Raw genomic sequence first — 25,726 nt, 5'->3', positions numbered from 1 at the left:
CTCCTGCGTAGTTGGCTAATTTCTCTTGAGTTTGGCCGCCGTGGCCGAAATCGGTCCGGAGGATATTATTAATGATAAATATTGGTAAACAATTTAAAACTAATGAATGTTGATCTTAATATTGATTTATGTTTTTTTATCTTGGATTTGTTTTTCCTTTTTTCTTGAAAGCTAGTCTTAGAGATTTTCTCAAAAATAATAATGTAATGAATGTAAAAAAAATATATCAATACTGTAGGCAATCTGCGTTTTTGTAATGTTTACAGAAATCACTTACGCGTCATCGCTATGGGTAAAAACAGCATCACGAAAGATAATTGTACAATTTTCGAAAACATGAATTATTTATTTGTGACTTGTGAAAAACAATGTTTTTTATTTAAGATTTGTTTACCAAACTAAACTTTCAATAAAAAATTATACATACTACTTTACGTATTGATTCCTGATAGTCACTTTTAGGAGCTGCGTAAACTAAACTGTCTCAAGGATAATTATGATTTTTTCAAAATAAAGACTCAGTCGGCTATGATTAATTCAAATTCAATTCAAATTATTTATCGGCTGTGATTAGTTTCGATCTTTGTATTTAAAAATGATTATATTTATTTTATGACTTAAATTCACATTACATATACAAAAAAAAATCTCGCTTTCATTTAATATATGTATTATGGACTTAAAAAAAAGTTTTTAATTTTTTTGTAAAATAGTTCATCGCTCAACATATGGAAATTCAAAGTAAGTAAAAATGAAAATCAAATGTAATAACGTTCGTTTTAGAAAAATTACAGTATTTCCACCGATCGTGAGTCGTCTACCGAGGACGTGAGGAAATTAAATGAAATGTAGTAAATTGGCGGGGTCGTTTATTGGGGTATCGTAGAAGTAATTATGTACAAGGCGAGCAAGCCCGCCGCTGTCAGAGCGCGAGTGCGAGTGCCGGCGGGTGGCCGTGCAGCGCGTGGTGGGGCTGGTGCGCGTGGTGGGGCTGGTGCGCGTGGTGCGCGGGGTGCGCGTGGTGCGCGTGGTGCGCGTGGTGCGCGGGCGCCGGCGGCGGGTCGGGCTCGTCGAGGTCGAGCGCGGCGTCGATCATCGTGGTGTCGTGCAGCAGGCGCAGGCGCGACGCGCTCAGCGCGCCGCCGCCCGCCACCGCGCCGCCCCCGCCGCCCGCGCCGCCCGCGCCGCCCGCGCCGCCCCCGCCGCCCGCTATGCACACCTCTGTAGAGAGAACAGGCCGAGAACGGATCACGTCCCATCGCCGAATTATTTGGATTATGATCTACTAAACATACAAATTAAATATTTGTGTAGCGATAGGAACAGGAGGCAGGATTGTTCGACTGAAGTTTTACATATATATAATATATGTATACTTGATTGCTTTAGTTTCGTTTTATATTTTCTTTTTTATCGATTTCCATTTATTCCAGTTGAATGTTTAAGATGAACAGAAAATAATTGTCGGACACATTTATTGACGTCCATTTTATTTTAACTACTTTTGATGCGATTGATAAAACTTCTGGCATATAAGAGTATACACACAAACGTAGCCGCACGCTATAAAAAAAAAACAGGACTCACCCTGCAGCGGCACGGGATCCAGGTCGAGGCTGTGGTTCATATACGCGTGGCGCGCCGCCTCTCCGCCCTCGAACAGGTTGGTGTAGCTGCCGCCCAGCACACCTGCACACAGCGCACAGTACACTCACCAAGTCGCACGACTCGTACACCGACTACCATAGCGCACGACCACTTACCGTCGCGTCGCGGCGCGGCGGGCGAGGGCGCGCTCACGAGCGCCACTGCAGGGGGCCCGGCGGGAGGCCCGGCGGGGGGCCCGGCGGGGGGCACGCACAGCACCTGCGCGAAACGTGGCGGCAAATCGTCCCGCGCGTCCGTCGACACCACGCCGCGTCTGCACGAGTCGTTACATTTACTGACACCGTCGGAAGCGTCACGTATAATACAGGCTATAGCGAGCTAAGTGAGACGGCCCGAAGAAGATAGTCATGAATGCAATAAACCATGAGAAATAAAAGAACATTACTTTGTTGGTAAGAACTTTACACGCAGCAACCGGGGACTGACTTCAGTTCGGTCAACAAGGATGGCGTCATGGGCACCGATCCGACCTAGAGAGTCACGAGACACGCACCGGTCGATGAGGCTGGGCGCCAGCGGCCCGCAGAGCACGTGCCAGCAGTTGGCGCACGCGTGCCCGCGCGAGTACGGGTTGGGGTTCGACACGCCGCGACGCGTCGAGAACGAGCCCTTGATCTGCAACGATCACGATCTATACACGACTGGCACATGACAGACAACAAGCCATCGACATAATAAATGCAAGGCAGGGTCTCACGTCCTCGTTGGTGGTCTGGTCGGTGGAGGCGAGGTAGGTGTGGAAGCCGGCCAGGCCGAGCACCGACCACACGGACAGGAAGCACACGGCCGCCACCACGGCCGACGCGGGGCTCGCCCGCAGCGCGCCCGCCAGCCCCGCGCCGCGCGCCAGCAGCGCCAGGTGCGCCACCGCGCACGCGAACACGAACACGGCCAGGAACGACAGCGACACCACGAACGCGTAGAAGTAGCGGTAGTTGCGCTTGCCCACGCAGTTGCCCACCCACGGGCAGTGGTGGTCGAAGCGGTCGACGCAGTTGTCGCAGAGCGAGCAGTGGGAGGCGCGCGGCGGCCGGAACATCTTGCACGTGAAGCAGTACTTGAGCTTGACGGGGCGGCCGCGCACCAGCACCTCGCGCGCGCGCGGCGGCGGCCGGCCCGCGGCGCCCGCGTCCGCCGCCTCCAGCGCGCCCAGCGCCGCCGCCTCGGCCGGCGCCGCCCGCGGGATGATGCCGGGGTCCGACAGCGCCGTGCGCAGCAGCGCCGCCAGCGTGCTCGCGCACAGCGCCGCGCCCGCCGCCGGCACCGCGGCCGACACGCGCGCCGCCAGGAACGGGCAGTCGAAGGCGAAGTGCAGCGCGCACGTGCCGCAGATGAGCGCCAGCGTGAGCGCGAACACGCCGGGGTGCGGCGCCGTCATGAGCCGGCCGTCGCACCAGAAGCGGTTGCGTCCCGCGAACACCTCCCACTTGCGCGTCACGCGCCGCGACGCCATCGCCGCATCACCGCGCCCGCTGCCCTCGCGCCGTGCTGCCGGCCCGCGCCACTCGAGCGTGCGGTTCTCGGATACCGCCTGTGTAAGTGTGACGATCGAAATTAAACTAAAATCTTGAATTTGACGTCGACACTCCAGACTACAGAAATACATATTTTATTTACTTGTTATATATATACATTATGATAATTCTGAACTAATTACTATTCGGCGGCGTAGGCATTTTAAAATAAATCTTTTTTTGTTTTAATTGTGTGTTCTCTATAGAAATAACCAAACTATATTTCTTTGTACAAATAAAAAATAGTGATTTTATATAATGCAAACATTTTAATAAGCTCAATGTCCTGCGTTAACAATCCTGTAGCGGCCTTTTCGTATTTGGGTGAAGGACCAAGTTTCGTAGCTACAGCTGGTCAGTCAATGTTAGAAATATTTGAGTGTCCTCCTATACATACATGTACATACATAATACAAGTGAATTCGAATTCTGTGATTAAGGCTGATGTGCTCTATCAGCTGAGCCATCTTGGCTCAGAAATATAAACTTTTGCTACATTTGTTGTATTTTTTTAATGATTTGCTTGATCATATAGATATTGTCTATAGTGGAATGAACCATTTGGAAACCTGCTTGTTCTACTGATTTTTCTCATCTAGTTGTTTGCTTATTCTACCCTTTTATATATTTTTATTTAGGTCTTTACTTCTCCACATTTCCACTGTCTAATTATTTAAATAATATATATTAATCCAGTATAATACAACATGTATTCAATTGATTTGATTAAATATTATTGCTGATATTGGGCATATTTTATCAAACTTACAAGAGGAAAAGTATTTGTCAGTTTCGTAGCTTAATTAAACTTTGATATTTTTTTTTGTATGAGGTTTTTCTTATTATGTGTTAGGGATCCATTGTACATGCATTATCCTTGCCTCTTGTTCCTTTAATGCATGAGTTTTTGATTTTTATCCTCATACTCATAATGATCTGAAATGGCCTTATGGATAGAATGCGTGAATCTTAATAGGCTTGAAACTTCTTGTGCAGAATTTGAGTTTATAATTCATATCATTCTCATCAATCAGTGAAGGAAAACATTGTTAGGAAATGTGTTATACATTTTCTAAACATCCTCCTATTAAAGCACCAAAGGTGCTCAACAAACAAACAAACTGTAATTTAATCATCATTAGATTGATAGTTGAACACTTCAAGCAAGGCATACATCCAAAATTCTTGCATACAATGTTTTAAAACTAATCTATATATCTTCTGTAAAAATGTTGTGAACTTATTTCAGTCTTTAAATGTTCAAAATTAAACAGTACAAACTTAAAATAAAAAATTAACTGTACCTACTTTTGCATGTATTCATGAGACCTGTAATTTTACAGCTAAGTTAAGCTGAATCCTTAAATTACACTATTGTACTCTTTAGGCGACTAACTACACATAATTTAAATACTAACTAACAACTACACAAAATATAAATTACTTGGCGAGTTTCTATTAAACCATGTTTTAATTTAACTCCTGTAATGTATAAACATTTTTAGTTATTTATACACATAAGCAGTTCATATTTTAATTTAAAATCAAATTGAATCCAGTATAGATTTTTGTAGTTTTCAACCTATATGTTACTTTTTATAATTAAAAATTATTTCAGTTTTAAAAACAACATAAAACACATAGCCATTTTGTTTTATTTAATTTTTTTATTAATCTATATAATTTGCCACATCATTATCAAACATACTGAGATCTTAATCATTATTTAATGAAATATATAAAATTATGAATGAATAGTATAAGACTAGATATTCAACCATACAGTTAATAGATAGTTATGTTACATTAACTATATTGGTTTTATTTCACATAAATAAATTTATGAGTTTTAAATTGACAAATTTATAAAACTGAAGTACCTATTATTATCTCTTTTTTCTATCATTGACAGTATTATCTTATAGTTAAGATAACAGCCAGCAATGTGATCTGTCGTTAACCATGTATTAGTAAGGTTTGTGCTGTTATGCTGCTAAAATTATTTTAGATGTAAGAGCTTAAGATGTCACACAACATAATTGGGCCAAAATCAACCAGGAAGAATAGGCGCGGGCGCAGTGCGCTGGCCCTCCTGATACTCAACTGACTCACAATGATACATACTAAATACATACATACCCAAAAGTAACTTCAATTCAGCCGATAAAAAGTTTTGTATTAAGTTCCATGTAGTAAACTTCTACAATAAAAATATTTGCACAAACTTTCGTTTACTTCTATTATTAAAATAAACAAGAAACAATTTATTTTATTTTTAAGAACGTTTTATTATTTAAGGTATTTAATCTTATTTAGAATTCTAAGTTAAATAAAAATATTGTTACAAATATTAAAAAGTTACAAAAAAACTTTCTCTGCTATATTTGACAATAGACTCAATTGACATCATTTCGAACCACAGGCAATTTTATATTTTATCAACTGAATTAGAATTATGTCGGACATAAGTTAAGTGCGTTGCACACGACTAAAAGTCGGTGATAATTAATGTTTTATCTATTTAGGAAAATACTAGAAATAAAAAAACCATTTAGCCACCTAGATCTACTAAACATAACTTTTTACAGTGTAAGAACCTTGCTTCGATTGTTACCGCTACGCGTGTTTTATTTTTGAATTGTGATGTGATTATGAGATTTTTTGTTTAAAAAATGTTATTAAAATATTTTATCAGATTAATCATTTTTTATTTAAATTGAAGCTGATCTGAGTACTGCAACAGTGCTTTTTTTCTGCAGTTTTTTTTTTCTTGCATTTAAACTTTTCAAGCGCATTTTGCGTTTGTTGCAATGTTTCAAGATTTCTCGTTAACAGTGAAACATTTCACACAATTGCCTAACACAATAAATAATTTACTGGCGGTAGACCTTTGTGTAAGCTCGTCTGGGTAGGTACCACCCACTCATCAGATGTTCTACCGCAAAACAGCAGTACTTGATATTGTTGTGTTCCGGTTTGAAGGGTGAGTGAGCCAGTGTAATTACAGGCACAAGGGACAAAACATCTTAGTTCCCAAGGTTGATGGCGCATTGGTGATGTAAGCGATGGTTAACATTTCTTACAACGCCATTGTCTATGGGCGTTGGTAACCACTTACCTTCAGGTGGCCCATATGCTCGTACGACCGCCTACCTATTCTATAAAATTAAAAAAACCGAGCAAGTGCGAGTCGAAGTGATCTCATAAGTTTCCTTTAGATGTACGGAACCCTAAAAAGGGATGATACCACTTTTATAATTAGCTATGTCGTTATATTTAACTTTTTCCTTCAATAAAACGTCAATAATTTTAACAAAAATGAAGCTAAAATTTCAATTTAATAAAAAATCAAATCTTATAAAACTTTGTTGCCGTCAATACGTATAAGCTATTATATGTAAATGCCTTATATTGTACTCTAATATAATCTGTTATAACAAAATAACCTTGAAACGTCAGACGACAGACGTCAGACGTCTCAGGTCAGAAGTATGATGTGTCAATTGTCAAACGTCAGTATGATACTGAAATGTGAGTAGAGGGACTGAAGAAACGGTGAATACCTAATACATACTCGGTGCTGTAACTAGTGTAACTTGTTACGTATTTTGCATTTGATTTATTTAACAGGAATTCAGTGTTCATAATGCTAGCAGATTATAGTTTAAACTTTATGTTATATTGGAAACTTTTTGACATGCAACTAGAAATTTGACCGAAACTTTGTTAAATTAATAAATATACAATAAATGGATTTGTTGATTTCGGAAGTAAAGCGACTATGGAGTTGCTAAGAGGAAGAGTACTAAAAAGAATACGACATAAATAAGCAGGATCGCATTATAAGATGGGTTCTAGACGCGAAGCAGTTACAATTGGCGCACTGTGCGTGACGTGGTACGCGTTAAGTTCTGCAAGTAACGTGGTGGGAAAGCTGGTTCTAACAGAGTTACCGTTTCCTATGTCAGTCACGATGGTGCAACTTCTGTCCACAGTACTTTACAGCGCACCAGCTTTTGCTTTATGTAATGTCCGCCGAGCACCCTCGTTTCCAAAGCAATATTATTTGCGTGTACTTGTACCACTAGCATTCGCTAAATTTTTTACAACTATGTTCTCACAAATCTCCATATGGAAGGTGCCAATTTCATATGCACACACAGGTAGGCACATCAATAATTTTTTGTTTTATTAATAAAGTAGGAACTAGGAAAGAAAACATTGAAATGTCGAAAACCCCATGAACTCACATGAACATATGAAAAAAAACCAAACATCTTACTCAGTGTAATAATATTTTAATTGATAATACTCATAGTAATTATAGAATTAAACCAACAGTCAAAGCCACCACACCTCTGTGGACGGCCGGTCTGGCGTGGGTGCTGTTCGGTGAACGGCAGTCGGCTGGTGTGCAGGGCGCTCTGGTACTGATCGCGGCCGGCGTGGCCGTCGCGTCCGCCACCGAGATGCACTTCGATGCGCTTGGTCTCGGAGCCGCCCTCGCCGCTGCCGCGCTGCTCAGTCTGCAGCATCTGTACTCCAAGCGTGTCATGCGCGACACGGGGGTACACCATCTGCGTCTGCTGCAGACACTGAGCGCCATGGCGCTGGTGCTCCTGGTGCCGGCGTGGCTGGGGCTGGAGGCATTGGCGCTGGGCGAGGCGGCGCCGGCGCGAGGCTGGGCGTACGCGGGCTCGCTCCTAGTGCTGGACGGCGCGCTGGCGTGGCTGCAGGCCGTGGCCGCATTCAGCGTGCTGTGGCGCGTATCGCCGCTGGCGTACGCGGTGGCGTCGGCCGCCAAACGCGCGGCGGTGGTGGCGGCGTCGCTGCTGCTGCTGCGCAACCCCGCTCCGCCGCTCAACCTGGCGGGCATGGCGCTGGCGCTGCTGGGCGTGCTGGCCTACAACCGCGCCAAGCTGCGCGCGCCGCGCCCGCTGCTGCCCGTGTGACCGCCGCTGGTGCTCCTCGGACTGACTCGGTGATCTCCGTCGCATCGAGCACTACGACGGACCCTCGCTAGCTCAAGTTGATAGTAATAAAATTTCATAGACAAAGTGTAGTGTAATGTAAGACAAATACTTAGGAGTATGAAATTTGTTACCATATTTTTACATTTAATTAACGATTTGGTCGGCTAGTCTCTAATGGCATTTATTTTAGTACAGCTACTCATTTCAACTTTGATCCTATAGTATTATTTTATTTAGAAAAAATAATTTTAGGAGCCAGTCTTTTATCCATAAAATCCTTGCTACTTTTACTTGTCGTAAGCATTAATCATTTTGTACAGTGTTGCTAAAAACATATGCCATTCTTAATAAAACTATAAAAAAAATGTAGTCAGTTCAATCCAAGAATGCGAGACACGCCCCACTATAACAGCTAATGTAAGCGGCTCACTTCACCATAGCAGTTGGAAAAAAGAGTTGGGCGCGCCATCGTGGTTGAACTACATGTACAGAAATTTAGTTAACATGAAAGAAGTGTTGTTGTTATAGAAAGTGTAAAGATTGTCAAATATTTAGCTACTTAATATGAGAAAAATGTCAGTTAAGTCTGGTAGCTGTCACAAAAGCAAAAAAATGCCCTGAGGTGAATGTATATATATAGTATATATATTTATAGTATTTATTAAAAGATCTTTAGTTAATTAATACATATCAAAGGCGAGATTATGTAGATGTTTGTAAATATTTATTCATTTTTCAGAATGAGGCAAAGTATATTTCTAGTGTTTGCATTGAATATTGGTAAAAAGTTTCGCTTATTTGTGTGAAACTGGAGTCAAATGAAGTGATATTTTGAATTTCGTAGCAGTATATTGTTTTGTTTGATCAGAACACCGGCTTTCATTGGTGGGCAGTGCCTCCCCCTCCCCAGGCTGCATGTATTTCCGTTCTTACATTTTAAAATAAATGAATGCAGACGAAAGTCTATAAATGATGTATATCATTTCTTTGTACATTAGAAAGTATAACACATAATTAATGACAATACTGTTATTGTTATTATTAATCTTGTCTTCTTTTATTGAACTAAGTATATATTATTTACGTATTAATTGTCACCGAGTTAACAATGTCATATTTTTGAAAGATATTGGGATGAAGTTAATAAAAATTATGGAGTATTATATAAGAAGTGGTATATAGACGAGATCCGGTAGTATTTATTAAATATCTTTGTTTTTTCAAAAGCCTGCATATAAAAAATGACATAAGGTCAATTTGGGGAAGACCGTCGGGCGGGTAAGGCCGTACAGTAAGGAATACAACTAATTCTTAATAGCTACCTACATAGCTACAAATACAATACAAATACAGGCACAAGGGACATTAAATCTTAGTTCCCAAGGTTGGTGGCGCATTGGCTATGTAAGCGATGGTTGACATTTCTTACAATGTAAATGTCTAAGAGGGTTGGGTGACCACTTACCATCAGGTGGCCCATATGCTTGTCCGCCTTCATATTGTATAAAAAAAAAATAGCAGCACGATGTACGAAAACGGTTTACTGTTCTAATATCTATAAATTGAAGCCCAGGGCGTTAGTTAAAACACAGAGAGGAAAAACTTCATTTGAAATTTAGTTTGTCAGTTAAATTTCCATCAAGACGATACCACATTGTTAAAAAAAAGTATGCTGTGTGTTTTTGTGTGATGTTATTCGGATCTGTGCAGGTTAGTACATTAGTTTAAAATTTTATAAAACAATTTCATTATCTAATAATTATCTCAAAGTTGAATAAAACTCATATTTTAAGAAATTATTTCTAATGATACAATTATAGTTTCTACGTACATTAGTGGTTAAGTCCAACTAGTTGTTATAGGCAAAGACCAGTATATGCCGATCTTCGCAGTATCCAGATATCGTAAACCGTTTCCAACTAAGCAAGGTTTTTATTATTAACTGATGGCTAAACCCTATTGTACAATGAGTGCTTATTTGACTTTAGCTAACTAAATACCATCAGGTATTATCACCATTAGGTATTCAATTTATTTAAATTGTCGAAATAAGGCCATGTGGCTTACTTGAAATAAATGACATTTTTATTTTTGTTTGATTACTGTTAAATTAATACTATTATGAATAAAACTAAATTTCCATTGGTTGTCTATTTTTTGTTTTTTTTTTTTTTTATTTGTTTGATTATTTATTGTTGTGTTAATTATTTAAGAAATAATTAAAGCTGATCTCGTAAATAAACTTTTTAATTTTTGATTAATGAAAGTGTTTTTTACCTCTGAATGGCGATTGTGCCGGACTAATCCGACAAACGCTTCATTTTGAGGTAAAAGCCGCCAGGAACGATTTTTTAAAAATTTGACGGAACATTTCGAACAAATGTTTAAATACGCACATAGATTATCTGTGCAACATGTAAACTGTCTTATTTATAGATTTTTTTTGCATTAAACGGTCTTTTCCGACGTGTCAGAAAAGTCCGTCAATATGATTGTTATTTAAAAGTTATGATTTTTGCATAAAAAAATTATTTTTAACCAATTTTGACTGTTTAATTTAATAGTCAACTAAATATTTAATCATACTGTATTAAAATTTGTCTGAAATGTCGTAAAGGTAGCCTATTATGATCAATAAACTAAGTTTTTAATAAAGTATGCCGGTCTTCGCGCAAGTGACCTTAAACTTTTTGATGAATTTGACCAATCCTAAAATACAAAATACTAGGCGTTTTTAAAACTGCAACTTTTTACAATTTGTGGAAAGTCGATTACTAACTGTTATTTAAAAAAAACAATTTTGACTTTGAAACTATCCATAGTCGAGTAACCTCTGGTATGTTCTCAAAATTAAAGCCGTACCTGGAACCCGAGTCCGTGGGATACTATATATGCGGAATGATTGCAATTGGTTTGAATCTGCATACATTTGTCTCGTATCATTCACATTTTCACCAGAAATGACAAGCATTGATAAGTATTTAGGAAGAGGAAGTTGTAGCTTTTTTTTTTTTTATATGTCCGGGATGGCAAATGACTCTACTCCACCTGATGGTAAGTGGTAGTAGAGTCCAAACGCGACGACGGCCAGTACAGTCGGGAAGAATGTTCTGTACTAGCCGTCACCGCCTTGCCGGCCCGCAAGATGCCTCTTCACGCCTCGTTTGAAGGAAAGAGAGAGAGGTTTTAAGTTTTTTTCTTTGGTGGTAGAGCTTTGTGCAAACTCGTCTGGGTAGGTACCACCCACTCATCAGATATTCTACCGCAAAACAGCAGTACTTGTTATTGTTGTGTTCCGGTTTGAAGGGTGAGTGAGCCAGTGTAATTACAAACACAAGGGACATAAAATCTTAGTTCCCAAGGTAAGTGGCGCATTGGCTGTATAAGCGATGGTTGACATTTCTTACAATGCCAATGTCTATTATATGTATATTTATAAATGTTTTTTTTTTAATATATTTGTGCAAAACTACGTCTTTTTTTCTTATGTAAGAAGGGGAAAACGAGCAGGAGGCCGAACTGATGAAAAGTGTCTACCACCACCAATGGATATCTGCAATACCCTAGAGGAATGAGTAGGCTCTTTTCATAAAGGTTTTTATTTTATTGACGGGTCGGTTGACGTGGTTGGTAGATACTTGCCTTTCACGCCGAAGTTTGTGGGTTCGATTCTCACCCAGGAAAGACAGACAACATGTCTGTTTGTCCTGAGTCTGAAAAAATCTATATAAGTATGTATTTACAAATAAAATTAGTATATTTAGTATATCAGTTGTCTGGTTTCCATAGTACGAGCTCTGCTTAGTTTAGGATCAGATGGCCGTGTGTGAAAAATCTGGACGCAGTGGACGCCATATTGATCAGTGGTACTGACCGCAGTTGGCTGTATAAATAAATGTTGCTTTGGTTACGAAAATTAAAAAATACAAATTACAAAGCCATTATGGTAATCAGTTAATAGTTCAGATTTTTCAATAATATATGTATTTTTAGATTTTTTTTCGTATCAAGTAAATTACCCTATTGTCTTTATTTACCCTATTGTATTTTTTTCTAGCAATTTGAGTAAATAAAAGATAATATAAATAAAACATAATTTATTTACAGGTTTTCATTCAAGGCATACAAACTCATTTACATTAAATTGTAAAAAAAAACGCAGTCTTAACAGTTTGTCGCGCTTCTCGAACACTCGCACGTTCACGCTTCACACGAACGGGCCGCTAGAGGCTTACAGCTCCTCGTGCGGCTCGGCCTCGTCGGCCTCCTCGGCGTCGACCTCGTCCTCGGGCGCGGCCTCGTCCGGCGCGACCTCGTCCTCGGGCTCGTCGTCCACGCGCGCGTCGGGCGGCAGGCCCAGCGAGCGCTGCAGCATGCCCTCGACGGACTCTGCGAACTCCATAGCCTGCCCCTCCTGCAGCATGAACCCGGAGCGCATGGCGGCCGTGCGGTACAGCGTGCGCGCCGCTTCCAGCGCCTGCGGGTCGTCGGGGTCGTCGCGCACGCGGCGCAGCAGCTCGCGCACGACGGGGTGGCGCGGGTTGATCTCCAGCATCTTCTTCTGCGAGAGGTGGTGGCGGCGCTGCGCGTCGTCCGCCTTCTGGTGCGCGTTGGACAGCGCCAGGCGCTCCATGTTGCCGGTCCAGCCGAAGGCCGTGGCGGCCAGCGCGGCGGGCGAGCGCGCCAGACGCCGCGACACCTCTGCGCGCGTGATCCAGGCGCTCAGCTTGTCACCCAACCAGCGCGTCAGCGGCTCCAGCTCCTTGCGGTAGGCCTCTGTACGCTCCTTCTGCTGCTCGTCTGCGAAGTGCCCACCGATTAGAGTTTAGTTAAGAGAAAGAGTTCGCCGAGTTTCGATCGAATTAGAGCGAGAATAGTAACTTACTCTCGTTTAAGTCGAATATCTCCTTGGCGATGTTCTGGAACTTCTTGCCCTCGTACTCCGGCAGCGACGACAGGCAGTACTCGTCGACGGCCTCCGTGAGGTAGAGGACTTCGTGACCGGAACGCACGAGGCGCTCGGCGAATGGCGATTTCTCCACCTGCAAGTACCGATACATATTTAAAAAGTACAAAATAATGACAACCGAGATCGTCTGACGGCTGCACGCGACTCGTACGCACCTCGGCGCGGCTGGAGCCGGCGATGTAGTAGATGTGGTTCTGCCCGGGCTTCATGCGCGCGACGTAGTCCGCGAGGAAGGTCATGGAGTCGCTGCGAGACGAGTGGAAGCGCAACAACTTGGCGAGTCGCGAGCGGTTGGACGGGTCTTCAATCACACCGAGTTTCACACTGCAGACAATACAGTCACATAAGAGCGGTGTCAGTAGTTTATAAATCGAAATTGCTTTGTCACCGGCATCAAAATAGTGTGCGACAGTCAAATGATTTTAATTACGCGAACTTAATGAGGTGACATAACTTACGTGAAGATTAATTGCTATTTTACTTGTAAAGTCCAATGTTACAATGTATTAACTTTAACAAACACTTCTCACTTGGTGGAGTACTCCTTCCAGAAGTGTTCGTACTCGTCGTCGGGGATCTTCTTAAGCATGTCGAGCGCCTTGCGCACCAACTTCTTCTTTATAATCTTAATGAGCTTATGTTGCTGCAGCGTTTCACGACTCACGTTTAGCGGAAGATCGTCCGAGTCCACGATTCCCTGTCACGGGTAAAAATTAAATTAAATCAAAAACCTTATTCAATATATAAGTATAGATAAACATTATATTTTTACTATTTTGTGACTCCTCCCAGGCTTTTAAAAAATATTTTAAATATGCTTAATTTATGCTACTTGAATCAAAATGCAATTTTCAAAAATTTTTGAAACAGATGACAGTACTGAAACAAGTAGTTATTAGAATGCAAAGAACTAGCCGATTTAGATATTGTTTAATTTGTGTATGAAACACGCTAAATTAATTAAATATTAAATTACAAGATTATGTAAATTTAACTCCTTTAACAAATCCAACACTGATAAGATTTTATTTTAATTATTTATTTTCTTATTTATAATGACTTGGCAACAGAACACATGTTGATAGTTTGGATTTGAGTAATTCAAACTATAAATAAAAGGGAAAAGTCCAACAAAGTACATACACTTTGTTCATAAACTTCTTATAACCTCTCTCTACTCTTCAGAATTCCCAGTCGCTCAATCCTTATTAATTATGTTTAAGCTCCTCGAATTAACTGCCTTTAAACAGCTTTAACAAGCTTGTTACCTGTATGAAGGCGAGGTAGTTGGGCATGAGGTCGTTGAACTCGTCCGTGATGAAGACGCGACGCACGTACAGCTTGATGTGGTCGGTCTTGGAGCCGTAGCGGTTGAAGGAGTCGGCGGGCTGCGCGCGCGGCACGAAGAGCAGCGCGCGGAACGTCACCTCGCCCTCCGCCACGAAGTGCGCCCTGCAACACGCTCGGTCACTGTCTGCACGCACGCACGCGCACCCGCACGCACGCACGCGCACTCACCGGGCGAGAGGCGCGGCCGTGTCCTTGGTGAGGCTCTTGTAGAACTGCGTGTACTCGTCGTCGCCAACCTCACTGGGCTTGCGCGTCCAGATGGGCTTGTTGTCGTTCATCAGCTCCCAGTCCCAGACAGTTTTTTCGGTCTTTTTGGGCTCGCTCTTCTCCTCGGCGGCGTCGTCGACCTGCACGCGGATGAGTCATTTCGTTTTTAAGCGACATGGAGAAGGATCATTTTTTATCGTTCAAAAATTTATTATATCACAGTATCTACCTGAACGTCCTCATCCGCGTCCGCGTCGGGCGTGACCTCCTCTGGCTCCGCCTCCTCCACAGTCTCGGTGCGCGAGGCCCACAGGTAGATGGGGAAGTTGATGAACTGCGAGTACTTCTTTACGAGGTTACGAATGGTGTCAGGTTGCAGGAAATCTGCCGCCTCCTCCTTCAAGTGCAGCCTGCGGACCGAGCCCGGCATTAGTGCGGGTGTGTCGGGGTGGGTGTCAAGATGATGTTGCACGAAATACGTACGTGATGTGCGTGCCGCGCTTCAGAGTGTCTCCGCGGGGGTCGGCGGCCACACTGAAGGCGTTGGCGTCGGACTCCCACACGTGCTGCTGGTCGTCGTTGTGCTTGGAGACGACGGTCACGCGTTCGGCCACCAGGAAGGCGGAGTAGAAGCCGACGCCGAACTGCCCGATCATGTCGTTCATCTCCTGCGCGCCTCCCTGCGGCAGTTGTTTGTAAGTAATAGGAACCGGCTTCTATTCGTCGACAAAATAGATTAATAGCTATTGCAGAAAAGTCTACGAAAACAGTGTGGCAGGCAACAACAACTAATATTACTTTTTATTCAATAATGGCCGCATTCTTTCAAATTTAACTGGGTAAGAATAATTTATAGTAAGTAATATTTCTTGTGAGTAATGTCTCTTACGTACCTTTGTTCAAACAAAATAATGACACTAAAATATTCAAAGACATGAGATTAGACTCTTCCGACGTACCTTCTCGACGTCCTGCATCTTGGATAGGAAGTCAGCAGTGCCGGACTTGGCGATGGTGCCGAGGTTGTTCACGAGGTCCTGACTGGTCATGCCCACGCCGGAGTCGATGATGTGCAGCAGGCGCTTGTCTGGCTCGGCCTTGATGCGGATGCTCAGGTCGGGGTTGGCGGCCAGTACGTCGCGGTCCGTCAACGACAGCAGACGGATCTTGTCCAGAGCGTCGGATCCGTTCGAGATCAACTCTCTTAAAAATATCTGGAATAATTCGGAGATATCAGTACCGAATAATTTTAACTAATATATATATATATATATATATATCAGCGTAGACATTCAAGTTTTCTATCAAAGAACTTAGACAAAAAATATATTTAAATAGAAAATATAAATAGCCTCACCTCCTTATTCCTATACAGCGAGTTGATGATGAGTTTCATCATACGGTTGACTTCAGTCTTGAAAGTGAAATTCTGTGCACGGTCGCGCATCTCGCGCATCTGCGCTACACTCAGCCCGTCAGGCGAGATGGCTTCCTCCTCGCGCAGCAGCGCCTCCGCGTCTGTTGTTTGTTATAATTGAAGTCATAAGTGGATGAAGGTGTTAAGACGCCTTTTTAAACTTTTTGTTTTTGTCTCATCAATGAACATTTTATGTCACCATACACATCCGCTCGCATGCCGTGCCGTCCGCTCTCATGTTTTATAATTTTAAGAGTAATAGATGAATGGCCTATTAATACTTGAATAAGTAACCAACTGAAAATTCTAAAAAGCTATCAATTACTTAATACAACTTATGTCTTCAACGATTAGTGGATATAGTCACAGTGGGAGGCGTCGATACTGCCGTGGTAAGATTGCCTCGTTGCCATGATCGATTCGGCACCGACATCGATTAAACGAAATATCATGACACCTGACCGTCGTCGGGTGCACTCGGCGTAAGTTACGGTTTACACGCGGTATTGTATTACATTAGGCCGACGGTCATGACAACGGAGTACAGCGAGCGCGGTGACGAGGAGAGGGCCGCGACCCACCCGGGCTCGACCGCCCCCTTACATTCGAAATCGTTCAAGCTGCGGTTCGCGTTCCAGCGCGAGCTCGGGCGCTCCGACGTGTCCGCAGTGAAGCCGCTGGGACTACGTAAGGCGACTAGGCGGCGGTGCGTGCGAGACCAGCGGCAAGTATACGATCTAAGTTCTCGTGCTGTTCGACAGCCGCGGTGGTGAGGGCCAAGTTCTACCGGCGCGAGGGGGAGGGGGAGGTGGACGAGCGCCGGGCGGAGCGCGCGCTGGCCCGCGTGCGCGACATGTTCGGGCGCGGCCCGCGCGACATGTACTGCGAGCCCGTCACCACTTCGCACGAGTCAGTGGTTATACAATAATCCTAATTAAATCATGACTAGCAGCAACACTAGAAAGCCTGAGAAGGCTTCGCAAACTAATTAAATCGATTATTCTACGACTTGTGCAATTGTAGCTTTTAAGTGCCAAAAATCGTCTGATTGCATAAATAAAGAACTGCAAAATAGTTCAATATAATTAATTGTCCCAACCTCGTAAAGGTGAAATAAGAACATTTTTATGTTAAAAAAAACGTGGAACCCGATCGCAGCGCCACCTACTGAATATAATCTAAACCATCCAGGGCTCCATCTACAAACACAAATAATTTTAACAAACGGTCCAGCGGTTAAGGAGGATATCAGCAGCATACATGCGAACAGAAGAGTATTCAAGATGCATGGCTTCCATGGTCTGGTCCATGATATTAAAATATAGTATTGTGATCCCACTAGTGATCCCTCGTCTCTCATCGATTCCTGTGCGACATATTTAAACTATTAATGTCTCTCACAATGCTACCCGTTTAACTTAGGTACGGCTGGTGGTGGCAGTGGGCGCGCCCGCAGACCGACCGCCGCCTGCGCCACCACATACAAGACTCGGCGTGGCTCAAAGAGCGCCTGCGAGTACTCGCCACAGACGACGGAATTAAGCGACGAAGCCAATAGCTTTCTTTCAATTTTGGTTGTAATCATTTTTAATTTTAGCAATCATCTAAACACTTAATAAAGCTCTTATGGAAAATGGATGTTATAATTTATTTCGTTACATTAATATTTTTTAAGATATTAAATAGTTTGTTCACTAAATTAAACATAACAATGAACATTTTTTTTCGTGTTTGTATAGGAAGTGTGCTTATGAAGTGCAGAGAGATGTTTTCCTAATATACCACTCTTAGGCATAATAGACTTTATGTTTAAATTAGACTCCATTATACCTTATAAGAATTTCCAAAACCTGTCAACAACCACCTAGACATTATATGGAAAATAAATAACTGCCTAATTGTAAACTTTCATTTTAGTTAGCTAATAATGAGTGCAATATTTTTAATACGATATACATCCAAAATAAATCATTTTAATAGATATCATGTTTTCCACCTACATTTTTTTTTTACAATTCGAAACACAAAACAAAATGTTATTAAAACATCCATCCATGCTTAAATTAAAAACATTAAGACAGTAGATTAATAGGTAAAAATGAAAAAAATATGAGCTTCATTAATCTCCTTAACAGACTGATTTTATAGCAAATCATTATATATAGAAGTATTTGTTTTTTTGTCTTAACATTATTAAACCAGGCTGTAGTACAGTTATTGTACATTGTTTTGAATGAACACCTAAAAATCTTTTCTCATTTTTATTCAGGTAGGCAATTGATAACTCTAATGAAATAAAAAATATATTTTATTTCACAATATTCAGAGGCAATTTGACTATTTATCAATTTATTAAATTCAAGGACAACTAACGATACGATAGATAATATACGCATTTTCATAATCCTGATAATCTTAAGTGAGGTTACCCATTGATACACTGTTCATTAAACAAATTATTATTAATAAATAATTTGTTTCATAATTTTGAATCATAGAAAATGTTACCGTGCATATTTATTTCCAACTAACAGTAACTAGCAGGTCTAGGGGCGAGACTCACCGGTACGCGAACCCTCGCGCGACGCGCCCAGGTCGGCGTCCACTGTCACCTCTTCTACACTCCCAACACCTTCCTGCGCTTGACACCATCCTGTTAAGATAATTATGTATTACTAGTGCAATCTAATTTCAACTCAAACTAAAATAAATTAGCAAAAAATTAAATTGAAACATGTATTTTAGAATCAGAATGCTGGAAATATGAGTTAGTTTCATTTATAATAAAAAAACCATTAGGTACCGTATATGCTACAGTGCAGACTAAAACGGATTTTTAATACTTAAAAGTTTCAATTACGAGAAAATTCTATTCTAAATGCTACGTCAACACTCCATTCCACTTCACTGTTCCATGGGATAGATATATGAAATTACCTGATAGTAGCAGGACGGCCAACCCCAGCAACAAGAAGTACCTCATTTTAATTGAATTTCACACTTATGATCAATTATATAAAAAAATGTGGATTTTATAACAGAAGAACCGGCGTTACACGCCGCTCAATTTAAGATCTTCCGAATGAATAAGATGACAGACGCAGTTTACTATAATAACTGTTCAATTGTTCGAGTTTCATACGCGCTATAAGCAGACGATAACAAACGAACTTAATTTCGATTGGCGGATATGACCATGACTTCTATATAATAGCCTATAATAATTATACACGCCAGTAATTCAACAAATAAGAAGAGTTAAAATCCAAATGTCTTAATATGATTGGGTAAAATTTATAATGCCATATATATGTCAAATGGTGTACACAACATTATGCTTTCACACTATCAATATAAAAGAATACAAACTATCAGCATACAATAAAATTTCTTTTTGAAAAGTACAAAACAAGGAAAAAATGTATACATCAGTAATTTCTTTACATATAAAAAGTGAAATGTGAAACAGATTCTTATTATTAACAGTCTGTTTAAAAAAAACAATAATAATTTATTAAAATTTCGTTTAATTAAAAAAAAAAATCCTTGCATTAAAATTTTATTATAACGTATTTTACAATTAACATTTTATAAATTATTTCATTTCTATAATGTGTCATATAAAAAAATGTAAGCAAAATATATTTTAATTTTGTACCTAATAAAAGTAACTAATGCTGCAGCATATTCGATTGGAACTTAAACAATATTCCATTATTTTAATTTAAATATTACTATTTAATTTTGGTAGCTATAGTTATCGAGTGACTTACATTTTTTGAGTTTGATTATAGACCGTAGACAGAGAAACTAATAGACTGTGTGGTTTTGACACTAATAAAAAATTGGCATTGACATTTGAGTTTTATTGCTATGTTTAAGTTTATTATCCAAAAATAATAATCATTTCTTTTCAAATTTAAATAAACTTGTTAAGTTAAGTAAAATGTATACTTGCTTATTAACATAATTGTTTGTATATTTGTAGAAAAAAATGGATATCGGTTCTTCCCCTAAAAACTTAACTACTAAGAGGCGCGTGAATTACAGAAAAAGCTCTTGGACTATTCATGAATTTGAAGTGTGGAGCGGAGAACTTGTATGCCGTGCTGTAGCATTGCGTATGGTGGACTCTCTGCTAGTCTGGATCGGTGGTCGAGAAGCTCACTTAAATGAAGTTGCTCTTGGCGTTCCCCTGGCTACGGGAAACGGTGCATTAGCAACTGCTCTCCTTGGTGAAGAGGGCAATGCTACAGGACTCGCACGTCGCCTTACGCTCTCTCTTGGACGTCAGGTGCATGTGTGCTGTGGACAGGTCTTTGATAGATTCACAACACCCCTTGTTGAAAAAGGCATTGTGTCAGAAATTAAAAATCGACCAAATTTCTTCTGAATCCCAAACTATAGGTGTGTTCAAACTATGAGCAACTATCATGCTTGTCAATACTTAAACTTGCATAGTGCACAAATGATAACTGTTAAAGTTGTGCGGCATCAAATTATTGGAACATAGCTTCACATTTGATAGTTTTTGTTGGTTAACTTAATATACTAACTCCTGGTAGTATCGCTTAGTACACTATGTAAGAAGTTTATGGGAACACTACTTTGTTATGCGTTACTGTTAATATGCCACAATATTATATATAATATCTGGTACTAGTTATTTGTTATATAGCCCTTTAATTATGAGATTTATTTAATTATCTGAGTAATTAATCATATGTAATTAAAATAAAAAAAATCTCTATACCTAAGACACTGTAGTCATATATTATATTAGCATCTGGTATTATGTAATAAATATATAAAGTAAATTAATTCACGATACAGATATATTCATTGTTCACTATAATGTACATGGAGCAAAATTGTAGTGATAATATTGTGTAATATTAATAAAAAGTTTGTTTTTTAAAATTGTATTTTTAATTTAATGTGCAGCATCAAATAATTGTAACATGGTTTCACATTTGATGTAATTATGGATACAGTTAATGATTGTTACATGGGAGACGAGGAATCTCTAAGAATATAAATAAATGACGGACCATGTAATAGATTCCAATAAAATTTAACTTTGTTTAATATTCCTTCAAATTTTCAAATAATAAATTGACTAAATATGTTAAAAATATCTATTTTTAGTCACTATAATTAATGATTTGAGAGCCATTTTCATGTGTATAGACTCTTAAGGAAAATATTAATAATGTCTCCAGAAAATGTTAGTAACAATGGTTACATACTTGTTAACATATTGGTCTTACTCTTTCTAAAGTTAGACTAATGTTTGATCGATGAATATTATGAGTTTTGACCACACTATAACAGCGGCAATATACTATATAGGGCTTTGTGTAAGCTCATCTCACTAGGTACTTGCTCATCAGATATTCTACTAAACTGTCTAAACTTTTATAGACTCTTAAAAACGTCTAAACGTCGTTAAACGCAGCATAACAATTTTTTTTTTTCAATTAATCACCTATGTCACACATAGTGAAGTTTGTGATAAAAGTATAATAATGCCTATATGTTATGAAATTAAGATTCCTGAAAAAAACTAAGTAAATCAACTTACCTAGAAATAAAAAAAAATTTTGCACACACTGATTAAAAATGTTAAGTAAATTAACAGACTATGGGTACTATGTGATTTACAATTATACAAAACGTTTTTAATTCGTCGTTACAAATTTAACACTGGAAAAAGTCTTATACAGGGTTACAGGGTAATATGTCACGATCCTTTTAAAGGGTTATAGTTCAGGACAATAGCTATCAAATGACCCCCAAAATGCTTATGCAAAAGTGTATCATTTTCGAGTTATTAATTTTTTAATATTTTTTTTATTTAAAGGATGTTTAAGATTCTAAAATTCAATAAAAAAAAATCAACGTATTTTCCCTATTTTTTTTTGTATTTCTTGCTAGGGTACATCCTAGTTAATAATAACCAGTTATAAAACAAAAACAATCTTCAAGCATTTTTAGATTACAGATCCAAGACTGTACAACTTTTCGATTTTTAATTTTGATTCTTTAAGTTACTCGCAATTTTTTTGTAAAAATCACTATGGCTCTTATCGTGCGGATCATTTTAAAAACATCTGCGTTTCCTTAGCTATCCATCGGTACATAAAAAGTACAGTAACAATCATAAACTCAGGAGAAAATTAGATAACAAAGAGACCAGGTAGGAAATTCTAAGAAATGCTATTGTTAAGAAATTAAATCTGGATCAAAGACAAAAGGACCTCAATGCAAAGTAGTTAAAGATTATTTTTAATAGGGGTAATAGGTAAAAAAGGAGAGATAAACCAGAGCTGTTTGTGGAATACTATTATCAATTCCTTTGAATTTACCGTCATTTTTTCTAATTTCCTTTTATCTCATTTCTTTTAGGAATAAGAGTAATAAAACCTTGTCGGGGTACATAATACTCACTGTACTTGCACTGCTCGTATAGTGTGGACGCGCTTTAGTGAATATTGATCTCTTGAATTTTTGAAAAAAACCGCTTCGTTTACTGGACTCTGTTTCTTACAACTTCGTGACTCGGCTAGCTAAAAGGAATTTGTGATTTGTGTTTATGATAACTTGGCCATCGCAATGGTTTTACCATTGCGATGGCCGTCCGCGGCATGGATCGGAGAGGCTGCCTGATTGTGATGATATAACGCATCCGCGGCCCCTCCCGTGCTGTGCTCTGCTCGTGCCTCGGCGGAGCTCTCCTCAAACAATGAATGTCCTGAACCTAAGGGGACATTACAATTACCTATTATTGGTAAATACACAAGTGACAGATTTTTCATTCAATGGGTAGGTTTTCGTCACACTGAGTGAACTCGAGAACGTAGTGGGCACAAATTAAGGACATGAAAATTCAATGGTGCTTGCCTTTTTTTTACTATTAATAGACCAGCGTTTGACCGTTGACTTGCCTGATGTTAAGCATCGACACGGTCTAAGATGTAGCACGCTGGCCCATAAGAAACCTGTTTACTCTGGATTTGAAGACACCAACATTGTACCTATCAGGAAATACGGACTCAGGCAAAGCATTCCATAGTTTCGCAGTGTGAATGCCTGGGTTTTAACCGACAATCTTCGGTTCTTTCAATATGAACTACTAGGCTATACTTGAGATTGAGATTTTGTCCCTTTATTTAGATTCCACAAAAAATAGCTTCTATAAGTCGCATGTACAGTGAGAAGGATATAGGAAAAATCATTGGTAAGCTACTACCTACCTTTTTTTTAATGCTGGAAAAACGCATTACGCGCTTCCCCCACGGGAACAGTGAGGGGGTATGTGGGGCTCGCCGGTGTCCAAGGCGCCGAGTGCACCCCGAACATTGGAATACCCACTAAAAAACCAGCGGTACCCTTTCCGTCTTGACGAGGAGCACCACGGGATCGCTTTCGCATGCTACCGTGGCAAACTATTACCTACCTACCTATGTTATAGTTTTGGTAGCATTCGCTTCAAAAGGGTCTGGACCGAAAATTTTCTCTCTTAGAAAATTTAATTTAAAGAAAAAAAAATCTTATGATATTATTAGGCCATATATGAAAAAAATAAGTAAGGTATATATTGGCATGCCGACTCTATATCTACCGAATGTCCGACCTGAAACTAAAATAATATTAAAGCTCAGATTATAGATGTTCGGGGGGAAACGCGTAATGAGTTTTTCCAGCGTTAAAAAAAAGGTGTGCCATAAGGAGAGCGTCAACGTAGGATGCGCAAGCGATCCGTGGCGCTCCTCGTTAAAATGGGACAAAATTGAAGTACCACTGACAATTTTTAGTTTAATGAAATAGGATAAACATTTAAATTGCTGATAATAATAATAAAATCATTTATTTCGACCAAACAGGGATCATAAATACAAATAAATAGTAAAAAGACAAAAATGACAATAATAAAAATCTGAATTAAATCAAATCAATTCAAATTCACAATAATCAAAGGAATTAATCACATTAAATTATATTAAATTCTTTCTTTATATATTAAATTCTTAAATTAAATTCTTTCTTTATTATAAATTAAAATATTAAATTCTTTCTTTATTATATTAAATTCTTTCCTTCTCCTCAAAAGTTATGGTGCCTATTCCACCACGAGGAGGATGATTACCTACACCACACTGCTACAATGCGGGAAGGTGGCATATACATGTGGCATTTTTTTTTCTACTGATTCATGCAGGTTTCCCCGCGTTGTTTTTCCTCCTCCCCCGAGTACAAAATGAATTATAAATACAAAATAAGCACGTGAAAATTCGGTTAAGATTCCCTTGTTCTAACCACTGGGCCATATTGCATACGGCATTCGACAAGTCAACACGTATCTTTTGTTGCTCCGCTCAAATAATCTTAGTAATAATATAAAAAGTGAATATTTTCGTATATATTTATCACTGATATAAAACTAAAGTAATCAGTCGTAAAATAGTGTGAAATTTATTGAAGTCTGCATTAATAATAGCACTATTAATAGTGCTAAATTCATAAATTGTGAATAATATAACGGCCGGGTTTGCAAAACTCAACAGTTTGTGTTCAACGGATTCATGAGTTCAATGACCCGGTACCCCACCAGTATTACTGTTATATTATAAATACGAACTAATAGCGTATATTCGACACGAAGCCCCAGTGGTGGACGGCTCTGTAAGGAGTGCGACGGATTGTACCTTCGCGAACTTCTAACTGATCAGAGTTCAAACCCAACTCCTAACAGAATTTTAAAATGTATATACTTTTTTTTTTTTTGGGAACTTTTTATTTAACAACAATGCCACTTAACCGAACGCCACCTCCAGCTTCATCGGCTTCTGCTCAGACCTCCGGAATTAAACCTAGTAAAGAAGCGTCTCAAGAAATTGTTTCCCAAACACCAAATAACACTTACCGTCACAAGCGGCAACGTTCTGACGATGTTGGCGAACGATTTGCCTCTTTCATGTGCGAAATAAAGGACATATTAGAATCTTTTGAACATGACCAGAACGAAAAAATTGAAAAAATATCCTCAGCGGTGGATGAAATCTTGAGACAAAATAACGAAATTCAGGCGTCTGTCGATTTTTTGTCACAGAAATATGATTCAATTACTGATCAAATTGAGAAACTAGAAATTGAGAAACAAAGAAATCTTTAATATTTACAACTATTGGAAGAAAGGATCGACAACTATGAACGGCTTTCCAGGTGTAGACCTGTATTGAAATCAAAAATATACCATCTGATAAATCTGAAAGCAAAGAAAATTTGTTAAATAGGATTGTTTCTATTGGCAAGCTTTGCAACTTCGCCATTAACCCTTATGAATTTAAGGATATCTTCCGTCTCAACTCCCGCGATGCCAGTAACAGAACTGTGCTCGTCGATTTCACTAGTGTAATGATGAAAGAGAAGATTATCAGAATGTATAAGAAATCGAGCCGAGAAAAAAATGTATTAACAACAGTAAAACTCGGAATAAATGGCCCCTCCAAACCGATTTTTATCTCGGAAAGTCTTTCATCTACAATGAAGAGGTTGTTTTATCTCAGTCGTGATTTTGCCAAATCTTATGAGTACGCCTATTGCTGGACGTCGAATGGCAAAATAT

At 39.6% G+C, this 25,726-nt stretch overlaps 4 protein-coding genes across 5 annotated transcripts; 2 read left to right on the top strand and 2 right to left on the bottom strand.

Moving 5' to 3' along the window:
- Positions 1-856: 856 nt before the first annotated feature.
- LOC126768660 (palmitoyltransferase ZDHHC18) lies at positions 857-5,591 on the bottom strand. Its single transcript, XM_050486892.1, has 6 exons — positions 5,322-5,591; positions 2,366-3,199; positions 2,162-2,283; positions 1,764-1,921; positions 1,588-1,689; positions 857-1,221 (listed from the first exon to the last, which is right to left on the bottom strand). The coding sequence occupies exons 2-6, from the start codon at positions 3,119-3,121 to the stop codon at positions 923-925; spliced, it is 1,437 nt and encodes a 478-aa protein (XP_050342849.1). The 5' UTR covers positions 3,122-3,199; positions 5,322-5,591; the 3' UTR covers positions 857-922.
- A 1,115-nt stretch (positions 5,592-6,706) lies between these two features.
- On the top strand, positions 6,707-9,775 carry LOC126768692 (solute carrier family 35 member E1 homolog). Its single transcript, XM_050486951.1, has 2 exons — positions 6,707-7,345; positions 7,524-9,775. Exons 1-2 carry the CDS (start codon positions 7,030-7,032, stop codon positions 8,132-8,134), a joined length of 927 nt encoding a protein of 308 aa, XP_050342908.1. The 5' UTR covers positions 6,707-7,029; the 3' UTR covers positions 8,135-9,775.
- Positions 9,776-12,237: 2,462 nt separating this feature from the next.
- Positions 12,238-19,226, bottom strand: LOC126768630 (endoplasmin). The gene is made up of 12 exons (XM_050486834.1): positions 19,036-19,226; positions 18,662-18,751; positions 16,039-16,199; positions 15,641-15,895; positions 15,165-15,361; positions 14,911-15,091; positions 14,643-14,821; positions 14,393-14,576; positions 13,655-13,821; positions 13,280-13,448; positions 13,041-13,197; positions 12,238-12,955 (listed from the first exon to the last, which is right to left on the bottom strand). Exons 1-12 carry the CDS (start codon positions 19,079-19,081, stop codon positions 12,387-12,389), a joined length of 2,355 nt encoding a protein of 784 aa, XP_050342791.1. The 5' UTR covers positions 19,082-19,226; the 3' UTR covers positions 12,238-12,386.
- On the top strand, positions 16,135-17,695 carry LOC126768748 (uncharacterized). 2 transcript variants are annotated; one of them, XM_050487035.1, is made up of 4 exons: positions 16,135-16,237; positions 16,619-16,785; positions 16,860-17,007; positions 17,521-17,695. In XM_050487035.1, exons 2-4 carry the CDS (start codon positions 16,629-16,631, stop codon positions 17,654-17,656), a joined length of 441 nt encoding a protein of 146 aa, XP_050342992.1. In that variant the 5' UTR covers positions 16,135-16,237; positions 16,619-16,628; the 3' UTR covers positions 17,657-17,695. The 2 variants fall into 2 exon arrangements, with proteins under 2 accessions (XP_050342992.1, XP_050342991.1); XM_050487034.1 differs by lacking the exon at positions 16,135-16,237 and having other exon boundaries at positions 16,484-16,785.
- Positions 19,227-25,726: the final 6,500 nt, after the last annotated feature.

This window comes from Nymphalis io, chromosome 5 (genome assembly GCF_905147045.1).
Source record: "Nymphalis io chromosome 5, ilAglIoxx1.1, whole genome shotgun sequence".
Classification (NCBI taxonomy): domain Eukaryota; kingdom Metazoa; phylum Arthropoda; class Insecta; order Lepidoptera; family Nymphalidae; genus Nymphalis; species Nymphalis io.
Note: the sequence above shows the minus strand (reverse complement) of the source record. Positions and strands in the feature narration are given on the sequence as shown.